The 20,113-nt window shown below is 52.3% G+C and overlaps 1 protein-coding gene across 3 annotated transcripts; it reads right to left on the bottom strand.

Annotated features, from left to right (window-relative positions):
- Positions 1-2,788: 2,788 nt before the first annotated feature.
- On the bottom strand, positions 2,789-11,244 carry Chi3l1 (chitinase 3 like 1). 3 transcript variants are annotated; one of them, XM_016001029.3, is made up of 10 exons: positions 11,145-11,244; positions 10,584-10,613; positions 9,655-9,856; positions 9,133-9,189; positions 7,742-7,892; positions 6,554-6,675; positions 4,965-5,088; positions 4,291-4,473; positions 3,666-3,782; positions 2,789-3,421 (listed from the first exon to the last, which is right to left on the bottom strand). In XM_016001029.3, the coding sequence occupies exons 1-10, from the start codon at positions 11,161-11,163 to the stop codon at positions 3,281-3,283; spliced, it is 1,146 nt and encodes a 381-aa protein (XP_015856515.1). In that variant the 5' UTR covers positions 11,164-11,244; the 3' UTR covers positions 2,789-3,280. The 3 variants fall into 3 exon arrangements, with proteins under 3 accessions (XP_015856515.1, XP_006982533.1, XP_076403548.1); XM_006982471.4 differs by lacking the exon at positions 11,145-11,244 and adding an exon at positions 10,873-11,014; XM_076547433.1 differs by lacking the exon at positions 11,145-11,244 and adding an exon at positions 10,855-10,952.
- Between the last annotated feature and the right edge of the window lie 8,869 nt (positions 11,245-20,113).

The following is a 20,113-nucleotide window of genomic DNA, read 5'->3' as shown; positions in this document are numbered from 1 at the left end:
CAGTCTCCATGGAGTGGAGCCTGGAATTAAGGCTCTGTGAACCGGCCATCCTTGTGAACATTCCCACTTTTACCTATTCACTCTACCTTGGTTCCCCGTTCTCTGGGGGACTCACACTTGTACGGTGTGAAACTAAGGCCCCCACAGAGGAGAGAATTGAGATGCCCAAGGTGAGGCTGGCCAGAGGCAGGCGCTCCAGTGTGAATCCTAAGAAAAGGGACCATCTTGGTTAGTTCAACTGCTGTGGCATCGTGCCATAGGCTCTGTGAATTGTAAACAACAGAGGGTGATTTTTCTCGTGGCTCTAGAGTCTAAGCCCATGGCTCCTGGCATCCAGGGAAGGGCTTTGTCCCGAGTCAGAATATAGAGGATGGGCAAGCTGCACAGAGAAAGGGGCTAAACGCATGCTTTGCATCCAGTTCCCACTCTGGAGATAACTAACCCACTCCTTAATAATGACGTTAACTAAGTTATGAGGGAAGTGCCCCGTGGCCTAATCACCTCTTTAAAGGCTCCACGTCTTATCACTGTTAGTGACAATCGGAGGAGTTTTAGAGGGAACATTCAAACCATAACAGGGACCAAGTAAGCCTGTTCCTGTTTCTGCGGCAAGGCTTGGAAACCTCCATTTTCACTAATTCCCAGGCCTACTGAGAACCCCCACCCTTGAAGATAAGACAAGCAGACTTGAATTTCCTAGCCTCTTCAGAAAGGGACGTAGGCACGGACTTCCCCAGTGTGGAAAATGGAGCAGGTTCAACCCAATTCTTAGTCTCTGATTCATTTATTCAAGAAGCTGTTAAGATTGGTAATAATTTGAAATCCAGAAAATACCATGTGTCAGCAATTCTCACTGTGGGTGGGAGTGTGGATCAGAGCAGTGGCTGAGAAAAAACCAGGCAGGGACATTGTGCCTAGCCGGTGGCTCTGGGCATCCACCTCTGTGCTCCCAGGAGACACGGATGAGACTATTTGTGGAGCTATCACTTGTAACAGCACAAGTTATGTGGCTATGTAGTTCTAAAGCAGAAGCCAGATGACGGCGAGACACCCCAGCTGACCAAAGGGCGAATCACAGAAACACGATGATCATTTTGTCCTTGAAATCCAAAGCCAGAGCCACACGAAGCCTCGATCTTCAAAGTGCATCCATAGGTGGTTAGCCCAATAAAAAGGAAGGTAAGGCCAAGGTTAGCCTAAAATGACAGCCTCTGGCCGAGGGGACATGTGACTGTGGAGGCTGCAGAGTGTCACTGAGGCTTGTTCCCCCTTCAATATACAGAAGCACTTTAGATTAGATGAGTATCGCTCACACACTCTTAAGCAGGCACGGTGCAGCCCACAGTTTAGGGATAAATGGACGTGTAATTTATTTAGGGCTGTCGACAGCATTCTGGTTCTCCCTCTTGTTGGGGATGGGCACAGCAGTATGGCTGTCTCTCAACCCCTACTGTCCTCTACGGAGTGTCCGCAGGGGGCTGAGGAGCCTCTGGGTCCAGCTCTGCCTGGGCGTCCATGCTCTCGGTGAGGTGACTCAGTGTTGTGCCGAGTGGATCCGATCTCCACGCTGGCTTCTGACACTGAAGCTATAAGCGAATGTGACTAACTCGGCAGACCCTGAGTCAGCCCTGAGAACCTGTCCCTAACTGGGGGAGCGGGGGGACGACTCAGGAGACAGGGGAGCTTCCTACAGGAGGCTTCAAAGACCTTGTGTGGTAAGGTGGACAGTGGGCAGGAGTCAGGGACCGCGTGGCCCACTAGTCAGCACAAAATGCCAGGTATCCTCTACTTCTAAGACCCTGGCCAAGCACCTTGCTTTTAGCAGAGTGGTAACCTTGGAAACAGCCGCATGTGCCCGGCTCCAGCTGGTTCAGATTTCAGGGCAACAGACTGCTATTGGCTTCTCTACGCCTCAATGCAGAGTCCCCAACATCCAGCCAGCTAATGATTATCCCAAGTCGGATAATCCAAACATCAAAGAACCCACAGATAGAATCCCAGTTGGTTTAGAATACAGCCTATCCAGGCTGCCTGAATAAAGTCATGTCCGGGCTTCTGGAAGCTCCCAAGACCCTGGTGAGAGCGTCCCCTCCCCAAAAAGGCTGGAAAACTGGCTTGTCTTCGGAACCAATGCCTTCCATTCTCCTCACCTGCTGTCTCAGGCAGGCCAGCTTGGGCAAGGAAGCTTTGATCTCTTCAAGAGCTGAGGGAGTAGTGTGAAGGGGGAGTGAGCTCAAGGACAGAGCTAGGGACAAGGACACTGGACTGCTGACAGCTTTCAGTCCAGCAGTTGGGTGGACTGCCTTTAAGATAACGAACGGTGGGACACTCAGGAGTATGAGGCTGGAAGGCCACCTCTCAAGGGTCTGGAGAGACCCCAGTCCTTTACGGCAGGAAGGGTGCCTGAAACGGCACTGCCTTTCTTTCAGGCCTTAATGTTCTGGGTTCCTGAGCTTTCTAACTGCATCCTGTGGCTGCCCCTCACCACCTTTAGAGGGTCAGAAGAAAGGTTGGGCAACAGTCTCTTCCCATGGGACCCTACTTTGGGAGTCTGCAAGACTTGAGTGGCTTGAGTGTCTGGATTGCTATCACCCACGCTTAGATAAAGCCTACCGTTTCCAGGCAGTCTGAGGACACCACCTCCCAGAGGGCCCAGCACAGGGCATCAAGACCTCACTGTCCGCTCTGATTCCCACGTCTCATAGAGAGAAATCCGGAAAAGATGGGGGAGGTGGGTACCATGGTCCCGTGGACCCATAGAGATGACCGTAGCAAGAAAGAGACACTGTTAAGCTCTTGCGCTTTATTGAGCAGCTGCGGAATTAGGAAATGGAAGTGGGACAGAGACACGATTATGTTCCTAAGAGATGGTTTCAAGTCGGGCTTTGCAGAGGGTATAATTAGTGTGGCCACCGCATCTTGTAAGATGCTTGCCTGCTTGATGGTATAACTTGCCAAAATGGTGTCCTTGGGTCAGGAGAGCTGAAGGAAAGGGAGTTGAAGAAACTCCCTTGTGCTGGGCTTAGAGTCTGAGAATTTCCATTCCTCAGCAGAGATGTACTGAACCTGACCTCACACTTCGACTCTCTCCACCCCACTGTCCTACCCTGCTTCTCTCTGTTCACCAGGGCTGAGCCCAAATCTCAATGCTGTGGCCCCTACAAGGGAGGGAACCTGAGGCCCAGCTGCGGGGGGAGGGGGGGGGCGCTTAGTGGTGCAAGTGGCCAGACTCCGGGCCAGAGGGCGTGGGGTCATGTGGGGTCACGTGGGAGAGGAAGAACTAAGCCGCAGCAAGTGCCTCCTTGATGGCATTGGTGAGCGGGAAGCGCAGGTTCTGCCCACAGAAGGAGCCCCGGAAGTCATCCAAATCCAGCGCCCACACCATGGCTCCAGCCAGCTGCTTGCTTTTCAGGTACTGCACCTGGTGGAGGAGGTCCAGAGCAGGTAGGGTTGGTTCTCTGGGTGAGATGTGGGGGAACTGGGCTCTGTGGCCTTTCCCCAAAGGACCCGTACACACCCAAGTTCAGCCCTAGTGCAGGAGAGCAAATCTAACTGCTTGGAATGTGCCCCCTACACACACACACACACACACACACACACACACACACACACACACACACACACACACACCTTTGTCCTGGGGTATAGCTTCCAGGGAAACCTACCTTGTTTTTGACACTTTCCTGGTCATCATACCCCACCCACTGGTTGCCCTTGGTAGCATAGGGAACCTGCTGGCCAAGGATTCTTTGTATTGCAGCTCCTTTGAGGAAATCACAGATCTGAGTAGAGAACAGGGTGGGGGTGGTGTGGGAGGCTTGTCAGGTCACTAGCAACCATCCGGTCTGTAGCCTCCCTCTCCTGAGGCCACGGGCTGTGGGCTTCATGCAAATTTATGAAAAACAGATGCAAATGTCCCAGAGTTGAACTGCTATAGCCTGAGGGCTTTAGAGATCTGACTGCCTCCTCCATCTTAAACAGGGGTGTGAGGAATGTGAGCTGGTACCCAGGGCTGGCCTCAGACCACTTGGAGCATCAGAGGCCCACACCCACAGAGAATCTTGACCATTGCTTTTCCTGAAGACCCAGGTCTGAGGTCAAGAGGAATATTCTAGGAGCCTGGTGCCTGCTGGAGGCTTTATTCAGGAATAAAAGGCTTAAACTCCCCTGTTGTCATCCTAAGGAATGCTAGGGCAAACAAGTGTGTTTTTACTCCCAAAGGAGAAAGTGTGTGTGGTGAGGGAGGCCCCTCTTCCCTGGGGCAGCCTGCGAAGCGACATCATTACCTACCTCATAGTAGGCAAGGGTCCCTTCCTCCTTGGTGAACCGGCCTGGTAATCCTGGCCCCGAGATTGGCGCTCCCACCCGCGTCTCAGAAGATGCCAGCGTGAAGCTCTTTCCAAAGGTTGGGATTCCCATCACTAGCTTGCTGGCCGGGGCTCCCAGCCTCAGCATGTACCCCACCGCATAGTCCTGGGGTGAGGCGCAGACAGCAGGAACGGTTAGCTGGGCTGGGTGGTGTGCGGATGGGGCTGCACAATTAACACTGCTGCCTTGACAGGCGCGGTGACAGTTACAAGGCGCAAGTGGGAATCCCCATCCCTCTGGGAACCGATAATGCCGGTTAAAAAAAAATGACTTTTAAAGGTTTGTTCTTGAAAAGCTCCTTGTAGGCATAAGAAGGGATTATTAATGTGTGACAGACACAGAAGTTGGCTGGTGGCTTGGGTCGCACGCGAGTAAATGACAGGCCGAGACCCCGACCTCTAAGTTCCCAACCTCTCTTCCCTCTGCTCCCTCTTGCCTTCACTCAGCCTGCCCAGCAAGACTTTTCTCGGTTTCCCCGACTGTGAAATGGCTTTCATAACCTATCTTGCAAGGAAAGGACTGAAAAAGAGAAGGGGCACCAGCAGCTGGCAGGGCCTTGCGACTCCCTCCCATATATATTCCTTCCAGGAACCCACCACATTGCTGAATCTGTCAGAACCAGTGTCCTTTTGGCCTCGGAAGAGGGGGCTGTGATGTCCTGCGGTTTGGCGCCAGACTCCGTGGAAATCGTAGGTCATGAGACTAATGAAATCCAGGTGTCTGAGGAAAAGGAGTTGGAGGTGAGGTGGGGAGTTAGAAATGTTCTTGACCTCACGGCCAAGGCCCAGCAGGCTGTGGGGAGCAGGCATCTGAGAAACAGGGCATTGACTCAAAGCCAGTAGCTTCAGAGACTGCTGTGCTGACTGCTAGTCTCACTTCTCCAGAACCACTCCCAGGTGTGGGCTCTGGAACACACACACACACACACACACACACACACACACACACACACACTCCCAGGTGTGGGTTCTGGACACACACACACACACACACACACACACACTCCCAGGTGTGGGCTCTGGACACACACACACACACACACACACACACACACACACACACACACACTCCCAGGTGTGGGCTCTGGGAACACACACACACACACACACACACACACACACGCACGCACGCACGCACGCACGCACGCACGTACACGCACACACAAGCGCACAGGCACGCACATAGGAGCTGTTCTCGCCTTCACCTCAGCCTCTACTCCTGGCATGCTTGTGCCGGCTAAGAGTGCCATGGACTGCCTAGTGTGGGAGGAGGCATCAAAGGCTGCCTCAGCCTACATTCGCTCGTGGGGAGGGAGTGGGGAGGGAGTGCTCCATAGCCCTCTGGAGGGAGTGCTCCATAGCCCTCTGGAGAAGGGCTGTGGGCGGAAGGCAGTAGGTGAGCACAGACGGGCGGGGCGCACCACCTCTTTCCCACAGGACGTTTAAACACCGGACTAACTACGTCCCTAAGGTTCTAAAGGAGATCGAAGATCCTTGCTCCTTCCTCCTGGGTTTCCCGTGACTTGCCTGTGCCCTTGGGAGAGATGCTGCCTGTCTGACGGCTGTGGAAACTCACATGTAAGGAGGAAGGGCTGGATGGCAGGAAAGGGAGCGGCCTCCTCTGCACTCTGACACACGGTGGTTTTTTTTTCTTGTTGTTGGTTGTCTCTCCCGGATCTAGCACTCTGCTGAACTCAGGGTGGAGAGAGCACCCTGGAGTGTCTGCCACACTGTAGAACTCTTTTTTTTTTTTTTTTTTTTTTTTTTTTGGTTTTTTGAGACAGGGTTTCTCTGCATAGCTTTGTGCCTTTCCTGGAGCTCACTTGGTAGCCCAGGCTGGCCTCGAACTCACAGAGATCCGCCTGCCTCTGCCTCCCGAGTGCTGGGATTAAAGGCGTGCGCCACCACCGCCCGGCATGTAGAACTCTTTCTACGACCTCTTTCTAAATTAACTCACAGCCACTCTCTCACTTGGCCAACAACATTGCAAGTGACAAAGGAAGGATAGGGCTCATTGTGGCCCATTTGACAATTGGGAAACTGAGTCACCGAGAGGGGAGAGACTTGCCAACATTCAGATATCCATGTTTTGGAACCCCTGAGTCTTTGTGGGATGCTAGGGCAGGCTGGGAAAAAGAGTGTTGCCCGTCGAGGCCCCTGAGGCACTGCCAGGGCAGAAGACTCACTGGGATATCTGGGCGATGTCGTAGCCACTGTCCAGGGCCACCTTCCCTGCTGACACAGCTAAGCTGAGCAGGAGTTTCTCTGTCCCTGGTTGGACTTCCTTTGTGAATTCGGCCTTCAGTTCCTGGGTGGGAGGCAAGCAGAGAGGCAAAAGGGGTCAGGTGCACGAGAGAGGCTTACGAGGGGAGACCAAGGTCCTGAGGATCTTGCTGACCTTCCCCACCTGCCGTGAGCACTGACCTGCCTGGCGTGCAGGCAGAGTGAGTGGTCTGCCACCGCCCCATCCTCAGGGCACCCCGTGCTTTTTGCTAAAATGTGATTGGAGAGCTGGGGGAATAGCGTTGTCTGTAAAGTACGAGGAGCTGAGTTTGACCCCCAGAACCCACATGAAAAGAATAAAAAACTAGGCGGAGTGGTACTTGCTTGTAACCCTCACACTGGGGAAGTGGAGGCAGGCAGATCCCTGGTGTTCACTGACCAGCCAGCCTACTCTATTTGGTAGTCCCAGGCCAACGAGAGCCCTTATCTCAAAAGAGCAAAACATGGTGGATAGTGCTTGATGACACCTGAGTTTGGCCTCCACACACATTTTGCATATATGTGCGTGCACCCCTACACATGCACATTCACCTCCCTACACACACACACACACACACACACACACACACACACAAATATGGTTGGGACCAATATTATCCTCAAAACCTATGCACACCCATCAGCACTTAATGGCTCCTTGTCCTGGAGGAGCCACCGTATGGTGGGTGATGAGTTTGGAAGATATGTGCCTCTCAGTCTGCATTTTGTCTTACATGACATTACAAGGTCAAAGGGATTCACCATGGTACTGCAGATGATTTGTTTACACCATCTCTCAGCCTCAGAAAACTGGGGATATTTGGCCCTCAGATTGAGCTGTGTACACAGTGCATGTTGGGTAGCTGGTGGCATCAGTCTGGGATTGAACATTAGACAACGGATACCTCTCTAGGTGGTAGATAGGTAGGGGCTCCCTGCTCAGCTATGGGCTCTGGCCTCTTAGGACTCCGCCCCCACCTCCCACAGTGGTTCTAACATGTCTCTCTTCCTTGCTGAAGCCCCTCTGCTCATCCCTGGGAAGTTCTTGGGTGAAGAGAGCTTCACTGTCCCACATGCTGATGCTCTCCACACCTCTGCCCTATGCCAAGCACCTTGATCAGGGTGGTGAGATGTTGCTTGTCTCTTGGGCCAGGGTAGAGCCAGGCGAGATCCAGTCCATCAAAGCCATGGGCCCGCAGAAATGGGGCAACCGATTTGACGAAAGCCCTGCGTCTCTGAGAGTTGGAGGCAATCCTGGAAAATCTAGAACAAAACCACCACAGAACGAGCTTGGCACTCCTATGCCGGGGACCCTGTCCCTACAGTGGGATTTCCAGGGCTTGGGAGCAGGGGGCCTGAAGTGCCAGATCTAGGAGAGCCTTCTGGGACAACACCCAATCTGGGAACTTAGAACGGTAGGTATGTGCTTAGGGGCCAGACATTCCTAGTGTCCCAGACTGGCCTGCCATTTTGAGCAGGTTGCAACCTGACTCACACTTCCCTGTCTGTAAAATGGGGTAGTAACTGTAACACCTGGCACGGCTGTGTCAGCAGGGAAGGGTCCTGGTGGTCTTCCAGCCCCCTCACTGCCCTGGTTCTGATCTGATGACTCCAAGGCCCCTTTAACAGTCTCAACCCTCTCCATCCCCATTGCTTCCTTCCCGCCCCTCCCAGCCTTCTTGGCCATAACTTGGAAGTTGTCCTCATGCCTGAGATGTAGTAAGAGGAGTTTTTACAAGAGCTAGGTGTTGGGATTCTGCAGCACTCCAGCTGCATGACCGTGAGGAGTCTTGCGTCTTGCGTCATCAGTGCGCGTTGGTGATTGCGTGCTACTCGAGCTGTGTGGTAATCTGCGCATGTGTGGTGTAGCTCTGTAAGCCCGCCTGCGCATGTGCATGTGCACAAGAATCCTTAAAGAGCCGGACGCAGACCCCACCCCCTCTCTATTCTGTTCTCTTCCAACACCATCTTTCTCTCTCTCTCTGCTCTCTACACGTGCCTCTCCCCCAGGCCTGGGTCTTCTGCCACCCCCCACTTCCTAATAAAGCTCTGATACTTGTTTTTGTTGTGGCTCATGACCATTCTGCACTGTAACCAGCGCCACTTTGTCGTTTTTTAAAAACCATCACTAGGCAAACTGGCACATGCCTACAATCCCAGCACTTAGGGATTGAGGCAGGAGAATTGTCCAAAGTTTGAGGGTAGCCTGGACTACATAGTAAGTTTGAGGCAAGCCTGGCAACTTACAAATAAATAAATAAATAAATAAATAAATAAATAAATAAATAAATAAGCATTGCAGAAAACAAATAGACGTTTTGTGATTTCTTTTCTTTTCTTTCTCTCTTTTTTGCTAAGTCCCTCTCTGTCTCTGGCCCAGGTTTTTCAAATACATATAAGGCAACCAGCTCTGAGGCCTCTGTGCCCTGCTTGTCTGGAGCAGCCATAACCCTCAACATCAAGCCTGGCCTCTGCTCCGTCCTGCCCCAGCAAGGAGTCCTACCTCTGTGAGCCAAAGTTCCATCCTCCGACGGACAGGAGGGTCTTCAGGTTGGGGTTTCTGTGGGGCAGGGTAGTGGGGAGAGGAGGGGGCACAGTCAAGCCGTGGTGACCCCGCGGACCCCGCGTCTGCAGCCCACAGAAGAGTTCTTGCTTGCAGGGAGGAAGGGTTAGGAGCCTGCCCCTGACATTGGTGTCAGCAGACATGGGCTCCATGGTGGTGACTCGGGGGTTCCCACAGTGGGCAATGAGAGGTAAAAGGGGCTCTCAAGTGGCACCATGCTCCACAGAGCTGCTGTGGGGATGAGAGACGCTCCTTCCCTGAGCTCTCAGTGATGCTTCCTGTCCCCTTATCCCCATCCCAACACACCACCCACCCAGGACATCCTCCCTCAGGAGCCAAGGCCCCCTGGCAACCCTTCCCCAGGAGGATCCTTGGATCACTGCTCTCCTGGACCAAGATGTCCTGCTCTAGGACCAGCCCAGCCACCTGTCCTCTCCTCTCCCAGTCAGCTTGTGACCCCACCTGGTTTTAAGTGCATTCAGCGTGCCATAGAGTGTCACATCATTCCACTCCCATGTGTCGATCTCATTGTTGCTGATGTTGGCAAAGCTGTAGATGATGTGGGTGCAGAGGAAGTGGTCGATGGCATCCGGGAAGCAGCTCCCATCGCCTTCCCGATACTGGGACCAGTTGGTGTAGTAGCAGACCAGCTTGTATGAAGAGCCTGAAGGAGAAATCTGGGTTGGGACTGAGCACCAATGTGGTGTGGAGGTGTGGGCCAGGGTGTGGGGACAGAGTGCTTGAGCAAAATGAAAAAAATCTTAAAGAAAAGGAGCTGGCCCAGCCTCCCCTGCCTGATGCAAGCTGAGAATGGTGTGACTCAGTCCAAGAACTGAGGACTTCCTGGAGGCAGTGGCTTCCAAAAAGGACAGAGGCCTGGCTGTGCCATCCAGTGTCAGAAGATGCCCTGCCTGCAGGGCCTGCCCTACAGTGGGGTCTTTATTAAAGAGTAACTTTGTGGGTCTCTTCTCTGGGAGTGATCCTACCTGGTAACCTGTCCAGAATGGCAGTCCCCAAGCTGGGACTCATTATCACAGGGGCTAGAAAGTTCTTCCTTTGTTCTAATTCGAATTCCTCTTGCTGTAAATGAAATCCCTTTTAGCCACTTGGCCATGGAAGGAGAACAGTGGGCCTCACTCAGGCCTGTGGTTCCTCATAGCTGTCCCCTAGGGCAGCCTGTAGAAGTCTTCACTGGATCTGAGCCCTTTAAAGTTTGTTGTTTTGAAAAAGTTGGAATAAATGGAAGAGTGGAGACTGAAACATACATATACATATTCCCATCACCTTGGCTTAACAAGTATTCCCAAACCCTGTGGGCCGTAGAAGAACCCCGAGGAGCATGCTTTTGTGCTAAGACCTCCTTCAGGAGGGGCTGGGAGGTGGGTACTCACAGCACTGGAGCAGCATCAGGACCGCAAAGCCTGTAGGGAAATCCAGGGTCAGACCTGGTGGCAGGCGAGGGGCAGCTGCTCTTCCTCCTGCCCCCTCCCCAGGCAGGGGGAGGCCTTACCACCCGCTGCCCTCCTCCTTTCCTAACTCCCTGACAAGCTTGGCTCTCTCCACCTGCCCCCATCCCCTTCCTCCTGCAGTAGGAGGCTGGCCCCTGTGCAGTAGGCTCTTCGGGCAGTCTGAGCCCTACAGCCTGAAAATCCACAGTCCCACCTGACCCAGCCCAGAGACCTGCCAGCGCCACCCTCACACCCATCCTGGCTTCAGCAGAGCTGGGCATGGTGGCCTCTCCTGGTGCCCAGCTTTCTAAACAGGGTCTCTTCCCCAGGCTTCACACTTCCTTCTTATATCCCACGCCACTCCCCCACACCCCCAAACAAATCTCCTGACAGGAACTGAGCCCGTGTGTAAACCCAATTGTTGGCCAGTGGAGGCGGACAGCTACTAGCGGAGGATTGGGAAACCCTGGAGTTTTGAAAGCCTGGGGCCAGGTCTTACAGGACCTGACGGCTGAAGGGTCATGGGGGTGATGATCGAGGGCCTCCCTGGGTGTGACAGTCACATGTCCAAAACCTTCCTGCCGTCTCTTCTCTCCCCACCACTTGCTTCCCTGGTAGTTCCTGTCTGTGGCTCCAGCCCTCCACCCGGGCCCTCCGCCAGGCTGAAGCAGGCACAATTGGGTTATGTAAGCCATGGCACCCAAACAAGGCCACCATTATGTTGCCTGGCCTCCCCTCAGATTTTCTCTGGTTCCTGGCTGTGTGCATACTTGGCTGGAGTCTAGGTAAGGACCTGAGAGCCTCGGGGGCTGGGGAGGGCTCCCAAAGCGCCCCTTTTAGCATTTGCTGATTATTGAATCTGGGAAATTGGGACAGGAGAGAGAAATTCCTGAGAAGGCTCTGGGCCCGAAGGCTGCCTCCCCCTGATTTGAACGCCAGGGCGGAAGGGCGAGAAAGGCTCTGGGGTAAGTCGAAGACTGTGGTGGAGAGACGCAGGGTAAACACGGGGGCAGTAATGGCCAGTGGTGGGTTCTCCCGGGAGCGGCCGCTGCAGGCGCTGAGAACAGTATTGCCGATCCTCTCGGTGATGCTTCTGAAACCCAAACTCAATCAGGCATCTTCACTCTGAATCCTACAGTGGCTTCCAGGGCTTAATGAGAGAAGAGCAGGGTGAAGCAAGGGCTCTGCCCCGCGTGGCCCTGGCTTCCGCCCTGCGTGGCCCGGCTTTCTGGCCCGCGTGGTCCTGGCTTTCCATCCTGCGTGGCCCGGCTTTCTGGCCCGCGTGGTCCTGGCTTTCCATCCTGCGTGGCCCTGGCTTCCACCCTCTGCACTTACAAAAGGCATTTCATTTTCCACTGTTGTTTTTCCAAGACAAGAGTCAAGATGTCGGGGCTGGAGAGATGGCCCAGTGGTTAAAAGCACTGGCTGCTCTTCCAGAGGACCCAGGTTCAATTCCCAGCACCCACATGGCATGGCATAATTGCATGTGACGCCAGTTTCAAGTGGATCTGAGACCTTCACGCAGACACACATTCAGGAAAAACATGAATGCACATGAAATAAAAAATTAAAAAAAAAAAAAGAGTCAAGATGAAGCTCAGGCTGGCCTCAAACTTAGAGCCCTCCTGCTTTAGTCTCCTGAGTGCTGGTGTACACTGCCATGTTCACCTAAACAACAACAGCCACAACAAACAAAGAAAAAAAAAAAAACCCCACAAAACCCAGACCCTGATGGCTGCACAAAAACAGAGCAAAAAGCCCAGCCAGAGCAAAGCAAACAAAGATACTTCTCTGTGAGCTCTGGTCTCTGTTTATGGACATTTGTTGTTGTTGTTGTTGTTGTTGTTGTTGTTGTTGTTGGGACAAAGATCCAGGATAGTCCCATCCTTAGCAGATCATATATAACATACAACTAGTAGATAGTGAAAAGTTCAGGACTGGGGTGGGGGGCAGAATGGATTAGAGAGAGGCTTCCCAATCAAGCCCTCGTTTTTTTATAGCTCCACTAGGCAGTGATGACGTCACCCCTCGGCTTTCTCAGATCCTCTGGCTCTGCCCGAGTAGAAACCCTTGGTAGGCAAGCAGTCCTTCCAGTGCTGGCCTTCAGCCGCCTGGGGGAGGGGGGGGGCTCCTCCGCCTTAGACAGCAGAGAAGCCAGCAGAGAAGCCGAGGTGGCAGCAATTGGGAAAAGCAGCAGGTGGAACCTTCTAGACGCCAGGACAGGGCCTCTACAGGTGCTACAGCCCTTGTGCTGACCCAGGAAATATGGGTTCCTTAGCCTTTGGCAGCAGCAGCAGCGGCCAGCACCACACCTTCCTGGCAGGTATGGGCACCAAGGTTCCTCAGCCACGGACAGCAGCTAGTGTTTCACTCCCTGGTCTTGGGGCGCTGAGACCCTGGACACTTTGTAGCTCTTTGGAGCTCTTCCAGGGACCAGAGCTTGCAGCATCTTCTCGTCCTTTCTCTGGGTCTCGCCTGCTCTCCATCTCCCAGCCCTCCATCTCCCCTATCTCCACCATCGCCCTGCGCTGCCCTGGCCACTCTCTCACACTATTTAACCATCTTTTCTCCAGCTGTCAGGGAGTCAGCCGCTGGCTGATTTTCTTGTTGCCTCTTCTTCTGTTAAGCAGCAAACTGCCTTCCCACCTCTTGGGGTTGCCTGCTGCTGCCGCCGCCCCTGGGCTGCCCCGTTTCTGCAGCCGCCCCTGGGCTGCCCCGTTTCTGCCGCCGCCCCTGGGCTGCCCCGTTCCTGCTGCCCTCCCTCGGCTGCCCCGTTCCTGCCGCCCCTGGGCTGCCCCGTTTCTGCAGCCGCCCCTGGGCTGCCCCGTTCCTGCCGCCCTCCCTCGGCTGCCCCGTTCCTGCCGCCCTCCCTCGGCCGCCCCGTTCCTGCCGCCCTCCCTCGGCTGCCCCGTTCCTGCCGCCCTCCCTCGGCTGCCCCGTTCCTGCTGCCCTCCCTCGGCTGCCCCGTTCCTGCTGCCCTCCCTCGGCTGCCCCGTTCCTGCCGCCCCTGGGCTGCCCCGTTTCTGCAGCCGCCCCTGGGCTGCCCCTTTTCTGCTGCCCTCCCTCGGCTTCCCCGTTCCTGCCGCCCTGCTGTCTTCGCTGCGTTTTTTTCTTGTACCACCAGCTCAGCCCAGACTACTAAAAGTAGACAAGAAAAGAACGTTCAAAGGAAGGCTTTATAGGGCCTGAAGTCACAACAGTGAGAGACAGTACAGCAGGATGCCCCCAGCCAACTCCTGAACAGCCACACATAAGCAGAGACCTCTGTTTGGACCAATCATAGCACACCTCACAGGCGACGGGAATTTGAGGACTCACTAAAAACATTAATCCTTCAGCTAGGCCAGGAGGGGACATGCTTGAAGAGGTGGAGAGGGTTGATGGGTCATCTCGAGTTTACTAAGGCAAAAAGGTCTGATGCAAACTGTTTGAAACTGTCCTGGCTGACACGGGGCCTCCAGGAGTCCAAACAATCAACTGGGGTCACTGTGCACTTTCATCAAGGCGCCCATGAAGGATCCAGAATGGCTGGTGCTAGCAGAGGGGTAGACTAGCTTTCTTATTCGTTTGATTGTATACGATTTCACAGTGTGGTCCTGGCTGTCCTGGAACTTACTATGTGGACCAGCCTGGCCTTGAACTCACGGAGACCCTCTTGCCTTTGCCTCAGGAGAGCTGGGATTAAAGTACTACCACACTCCTCCTGTCTGTCTGTCTGTCTTTAATATCTTTGCTTATTTACGGGAGAATTAGCATTAGGAGGAGTACTTACAATAAGGAATTAATCCCTAACACAAAAAGTGGTTTTAAGATTATTAAAGGTGCTTTAACAGTGCTTAACATTTGCCCAACACCCCAGGGAGAGGAAAGCCTCCCCCCATCTGCCTTAGATGTTACCCAGAATAGATTCTCAGCCTTCCCTTGAGGACCCTCTCAATGCCCCTCACCCCCACCCCAAATCTTCTAGCCCTTTTCTGTAAATAACTACACAAGAAGGCTGGTCCTGAATTAGACTCTTGAGTGGCAAAGTTCACTACAGGTTTCTTTAAGGTGACAGGCTTCTTTTGAACCAAAGATGATTGACAGCAATGGTAGCCACTGAGGTGTGTCTCCTGTTTGTTTGAGGCACTGTGAGGAAGACTTCCTTCCATTTCTGATGAAGACAGTGCATAGGATGTGAAGAAAATGCCGCCTGTTTTCATCTTTTCCTTTGTTAGAAGTCCTCTCATGGGCTTGTATTGCTGTGAGCCTTCTAGTCCTGTGAGTCCTTAAACTCAGTGTATTAATGCATGTGTTCCATTTTCACTTACTTACTCAGCACTTACTTACTCAGGGTCCATGGCTTAACACCTCCTCGTTCATCTCACACCCAGTTCCGTTCAGTAAACTCTTTCCAGTACCTTCTTTCAGAACTTTATGCTTATCCTGTCTCCCACCACAGGGCCTTTGCACATGCCATATGGAATAACCATGAAAGGCTGGAGATTTTATGATATGCTCAGCAGCCGCAGTCCACGGACTCTACACAGAGATTGTTCTAGTGTCCTTTTTATTGCTATGACAGGCATCGCTACTAAAGCAATATGGCGGCAGCAGCAGTGGGGGGTGGGGGGTGGGCGGGGGTGTATTTCAGCCTCCATCACTGAGGGAAGTCAGGACAGGAATTCCAGCAGGAACCTGAAACAAAATGGTAACGATGGAGGAATGCTGTTTGTTGACTCACCGGCCTGTGCTTGCTGGCTCTTTTACTGTAGACCAGAACCATCTTCCCAGAACTGGTGCTGCCCACAGAGGGCCAGGCGTGCCTAATCAATTAAGAGTTGGGATAATCCCCTACAGTCACACCCACAGGCCAACCTGCCCTGGGAAATCCCTCGAGGAGGCTCTCTTCTCAGGTAGGCTGTGTCAAGTTGGCATTTAAGACTAATTAGGACAAGGCTAATGTGCTTTTTTTTTTTTATCACCCAGGGACAGCAAGCAGCGTGAACTTCATGTTTGAGCGACTTCCACTGGGAACCCACGCCTGATGCGGTGGCAGCCTGGGGGTGCTGTGGTGTAGGCATGGGTTGCATCACCACAGAAGAAACCCTCATTTAAGGAACTTAGATCTTTTAGAAGTAGCAGTAAGCACGTGACCCTGGAGGGAGACATTCTCCTTCTGAAATGCCCCGCAAACACGCTGTGCACTGTAGCAGCAGCATCAGTGAAAGGGAGCCAGAAACCACTAGCCATGCGTGTGTGGAGAACGCGTGCACAGTGCAAAACGCACCCAGTGCTGCCCGTCTTTGGCTAGCCTATCCTCCTCATCCTCCTCAATTCTGTGGGCTCCTTGTCTTCAGGAAAGGCAGAAGCTGGAGGGAGGGTGGCACTCGCTGGGCCTGACTGCCTACTCTGTGTCGCTCTCCCCAGTCCCTGGCCTGGTTATAACTGCAGTATGTGTCTGGGGTTTTATGATGTCCAAGTCCCGAGCTAGACTGTGAAGGACATGGCCACTCACCCTCCTATGTTCCTACCTGAGTGCCGATGCCCAGAGGCTGCTTCGTGTAGCTTGTGTGGAACGGCCAGAGAAGCAAATGTGTGATCCCAAAAGGGCACGCCACTCTAAACTCAATTTTAAGTTTGAAACCGAGTGTTCTCACACTTTCATGCCGCTCATCAGTTCTGGACACCTGTGGATGGCTGGCTCAGGAGGTAGCACAAAAACCACAGTGTCCTGACTTTGTTTCCGCCATCAGATCTTTCTAGCCTCCAAGCTCCAGTGGTCATTATTCATTGGCTCATCCAATCAGTGCTTACTCAGAACGCGCTGGATACCTGGCATTGTGGTTGGTGGTAGAGACTGGGAACAGTCAGTGTCTGTTCTTGTGAAGTACAGAGGCTAGCAAAAGTGATGGACGCCCAAGGAAGAAAACAAATTACCTGCATTACATGTGTGACAAGTTGAATGAGGCAATCCTTCCTGAGGGTGGGAGACCTCATTAAGAGGGAATGGTGATCAGGGTTCCTGAGCAAATGGGATATATACTGAAGAGGGAAGGAACCATGTAGTGGAAGATTTCCTGTGTCCCGGATGGCAGTCGGGACAAATCTCTCCCACTCGCGTCCCCCAAGTAAATACACAGAGACTTACATTAATTATAACTGCATGGCCATGGCTCAAGCTTTTAGCTAGCTAGCTCTATATCTTAAATTAGCCCATAACGATTAATCTGTGTATCGCCACATGTTCTGTGGCTTTACCTACGTCTCATTACCTGTTGCTCCTTGGGCAGCTGGCTGGCGTCTCCCTCGCCTTCTTCCTGTCTCTCCCTTTGAATTTCCTGCCTGCTTCCAAGCTGCCTTGCCATAGGCCAACCGGCTTTATTTATCAAGCAATCAGAGAAACACATATTCGCAGCCTATAGAAAGACTTTCCCCCATCAGAATCAGGCAGAGGTATTGCCTTGACAAGAGGAAAAACCTACAGCCACGTCTAGCCATGTAGACCTGTGATCACAGCTTCTCAGGAGCTCAGAGCTAGCCTGGGCTATACCACAAGTTCAAGCCCAGCCTGAATAATGCAGAGAGAGCCTGTCTCAACATAAAAAGTTGAAAAGGGGGATGGGGATACAGCTTAGACGTAGTCACTTGTCCCAAACACGCAAGGTCAAATGAAAAGGAGGAAAGGGAGGAGGGGAGTTATATAATGCAGTAGGAGAAATGGCAAAACCCTAGGCGGGAACAGATTACTACATGGAGGGCAGGGCTGGAGGCAGACATGAGAGCCTGTGGGTGGACATGGCCACCTCTCAGATGACAAGTTCCTGGAAACCCTGGGTGGCCATTCAGGCAGAATTGCTGGGATCCTTCTTGCCTGGGGCAGTCATGGTGAATGGCTGAGGAGCGGGCAGTCCTTTTTCTCACAGGCGGGCCTTGTCCTCCAGGCGAGCCTCTGCTGGCAGGAGTGGAAACTGATGCCTGGCTGGGAACCGTATATACGCAGGTATGTATGGTCAAAGGCTCCAGCAGGGGAAATGATTACTAACGAAAATAAGAAAGGAACCACACTTCAGAAACACAGAGTGGTTAACTGCAGAGCCAGGCCAAGGAAGGGAAGGATGGCCCCACTGGTTCCGTGCCGGGCTCTGCACAGTGAATCTCGGCTTCCCGTGGCAGCCTAGAGAAAACAGGGTGAAGTTGGTTTGGCTGGAGAGGCACATTTATGGGAAATAGTGAAAGCTTAATAGTTTGGGGTCTGGAAGCAGCATCAGCTAGTGGGGTTATTTAGGGTTTTTCCTCAGCTGAGATTCTCTCCACCCACAAGGCTGAATGAAACAAAGCACGGGGTTTTTCCTTCTCGGGGTCACTTTTTGCCCCTGAGGTATGAACTGGGTTCTATACAATACTTCACAGTTTTCTGATTCAGAATCATTAAATTAATATTGCTTATTGGGCTATAATGTACCTCCATTGGCATAAGGGAGCTGTGGGCAGACACACACACTTTCTTCTTGTAGTGCCGGGAAAAGTAGACCCCACTGCTGAAGCTTTTCAGCGAGCTTTTGCCCTAGGCTCTGTAGGGCCCTGGAGCCTTGAATGGCTTCTGTGGGCAAAGTAATTATGAGGCATCTTTATTGGCACAATTTTCTCTAAGATATCCATATTTGTTAATATTCTTGGCCTGCTGGGAAATGAAATTATTTATAACCTGTGAAGCTGGGAATTTCTAGCTCATAAAGCCAAAAGAGCATTTTCTAGAAAAACCTCATGGGCGTCATTTCCACAGCCAGGGGTAGCTCCTCCCCCTCTCCTCCCCTCCCCTCTTCTCTTCCCCTCCGGCCGCGCTGGGGTTGACCCCAGGGCCCAGAAGCACTGTGCCACTGAACTAACCACTGACCCCACACCAGCTTTTGTTTCTTAGCAGTGAGCTTATTCTGTGGTGGGTCTGCCTTGTTGACCAAGCTTTAGCCACAAAACCTTTTCTGAGGCCCATCGTTCTGTATGTTTCCATAGATGTCAGTGTAGCATCTAGTTGTAGCGAAATAAAGAGCTGCGTGGTTAGAGAGAACTCAGCCTCCACATCTGATCACTCTTGATAGCCGATTTCTTTCCTGATCCTCCTGCATCACCCAGATGGTGTCTGGTCACCCTGTTGGTTTAGAGCTCATCCCCCCACCCCCTGCTATAGTGATGGGTCATCGTCGTCGTCATAGTCAACTTGACTGACTCTGGAATCACCTAGGAGACACACCTCTGGGCATGTCCGTGATGGTGTTTCCCCAGGACCTTAACTGCAGAGAGAAGACTCACTCTGAACACGCCTAGCACTATGGTGTGGACCGGGGTCCCAAAGTGCATAAAAAGGAGGGAAGAGTCTATAGCCACTCTACCCCAAGTCCTCTCAAGCTCATTTGATCTCAGAAGCAAAGCAGGGCTGGGCCTGGGTATACTGGGTGCTCACATTATGTTTTTAAATCTTTTTAAAAGATGTGTGTGTGTGTGTGTGTGTCTGTGTCTGTGTGTATGTGTATGTGTGTGTGTTTGTGTATGTGTGTCTGTGTTTGTGTGTGTGTAAGTATGTGTCTGTGTGTATGTGTGTGTGTATATGTATGTGTGTGTATGTGTATGTGTGTGTGTATGTGTATGTGTGTGTGTGTATGTGTATGTGTGTGTGTATGTGTGTGTGTATGTGTGTGTATGTGTGTGTGTATATGTGTGTGAGCGTGTGTGTATGTGTGTGTGTATGTGTGTGAGCGTGTGTATGTGTGTGTATGTGTGTGTGTATGTGTGTGTGTATGTGTGTGTGTGTGTGAGCGTGTGTGTATGTGTGTGTGAGCGTGTGTGTATGTGTGTGAGCATGTGTATTGTGTGTGTATGTGTGTATGTGTGTGTGTGTGTATTGTGTGTGTATGTGTGTATGTGTGTGTGAGCGTGTGTATTGTGTGTGTGTGAGCGTGTGTGTGTGTGTGTGTGTGTATATGTGTGTGTGTGTATGTGTGTGTGTGTGTGTGTGTGTGTGTGTGTGTGTGTGTATCCAGCTGAGTGCCAGCACTCCCTGCCCTCTGCTTCCTGGTCAGCCAAGATGGGGAGTCCCAACTGCACACTCCTGCCTGTCAGCAGCTCTACTATGTCTTCCCCACCATGATGGACAGCCCCCTCCTAAACTACACACAAAAACAAAACCCTTCTTTCCTTAGCTGCTTTCTGTCAGGTATTTATTCACACCAACCACCGAGCTCTCAGTCGCCACATGCCCATATGGTATGGCATTGAGTCCAGTCTCTCTCTGACCACAAGAGCCTATTGCCACGGTCCCTGTACCAAATAAAGGCTGGTCCCAAATAAAGCCTGCTTTGCCATACAAATGCCATTGGATTTTTTTCTTTAACACACATTTAATTAAATGAAATTTTTGGCATAGTCAATATCCAATTACATTACAGTAACAAATAATGGCAGACTCTTATTGAACCTATATAAATAACCTATGTAAC

The sequence above is a fragment of the Peromyscus maniculatus genome, chromosome 11 (assembly GCF_049852395.1).
Source record: "Peromyscus maniculatus bairdii isolate BWxNUB_F1_BW_parent chromosome 11, HU_Pman_BW_mat_3.1, whole genome shotgun sequence".
Taxonomy (NCBI): Eukaryota; Metazoa; Chordata; class Mammalia; order Rodentia; family Cricetidae; genus Peromyscus; species Peromyscus maniculatus.
Note: the sequence above shows the minus strand (reverse complement) of the source record. Positions and strands in the feature narration are given on the sequence as shown.

Excerpts from the sequence above, each read along its gene's own strand:
- Chi3l1 (XM_076547433.1), bottom strand. The coding sequence starts at position 10,921 with ATGCCCAGCTCTGCTGAAGCCAGGATGGGTGTGAGGGTGGCGCTGGCA. Across the intron at positions 9,190-9,654 it reads CTGAATGCACTTAAAACCAG|AAACCCCAACCTGAAGACCC; the intron begins GTGGGGTCACAA and ends CCTGCCCCACAG. Across the intron at positions 4,474-4,964 it reads CTGACAGATTCAGCAATGTG|GACTATGCGGTGGGGTACAT; the intron begins GTGGGTTCCTGG and ends GCCTCACCCCAG.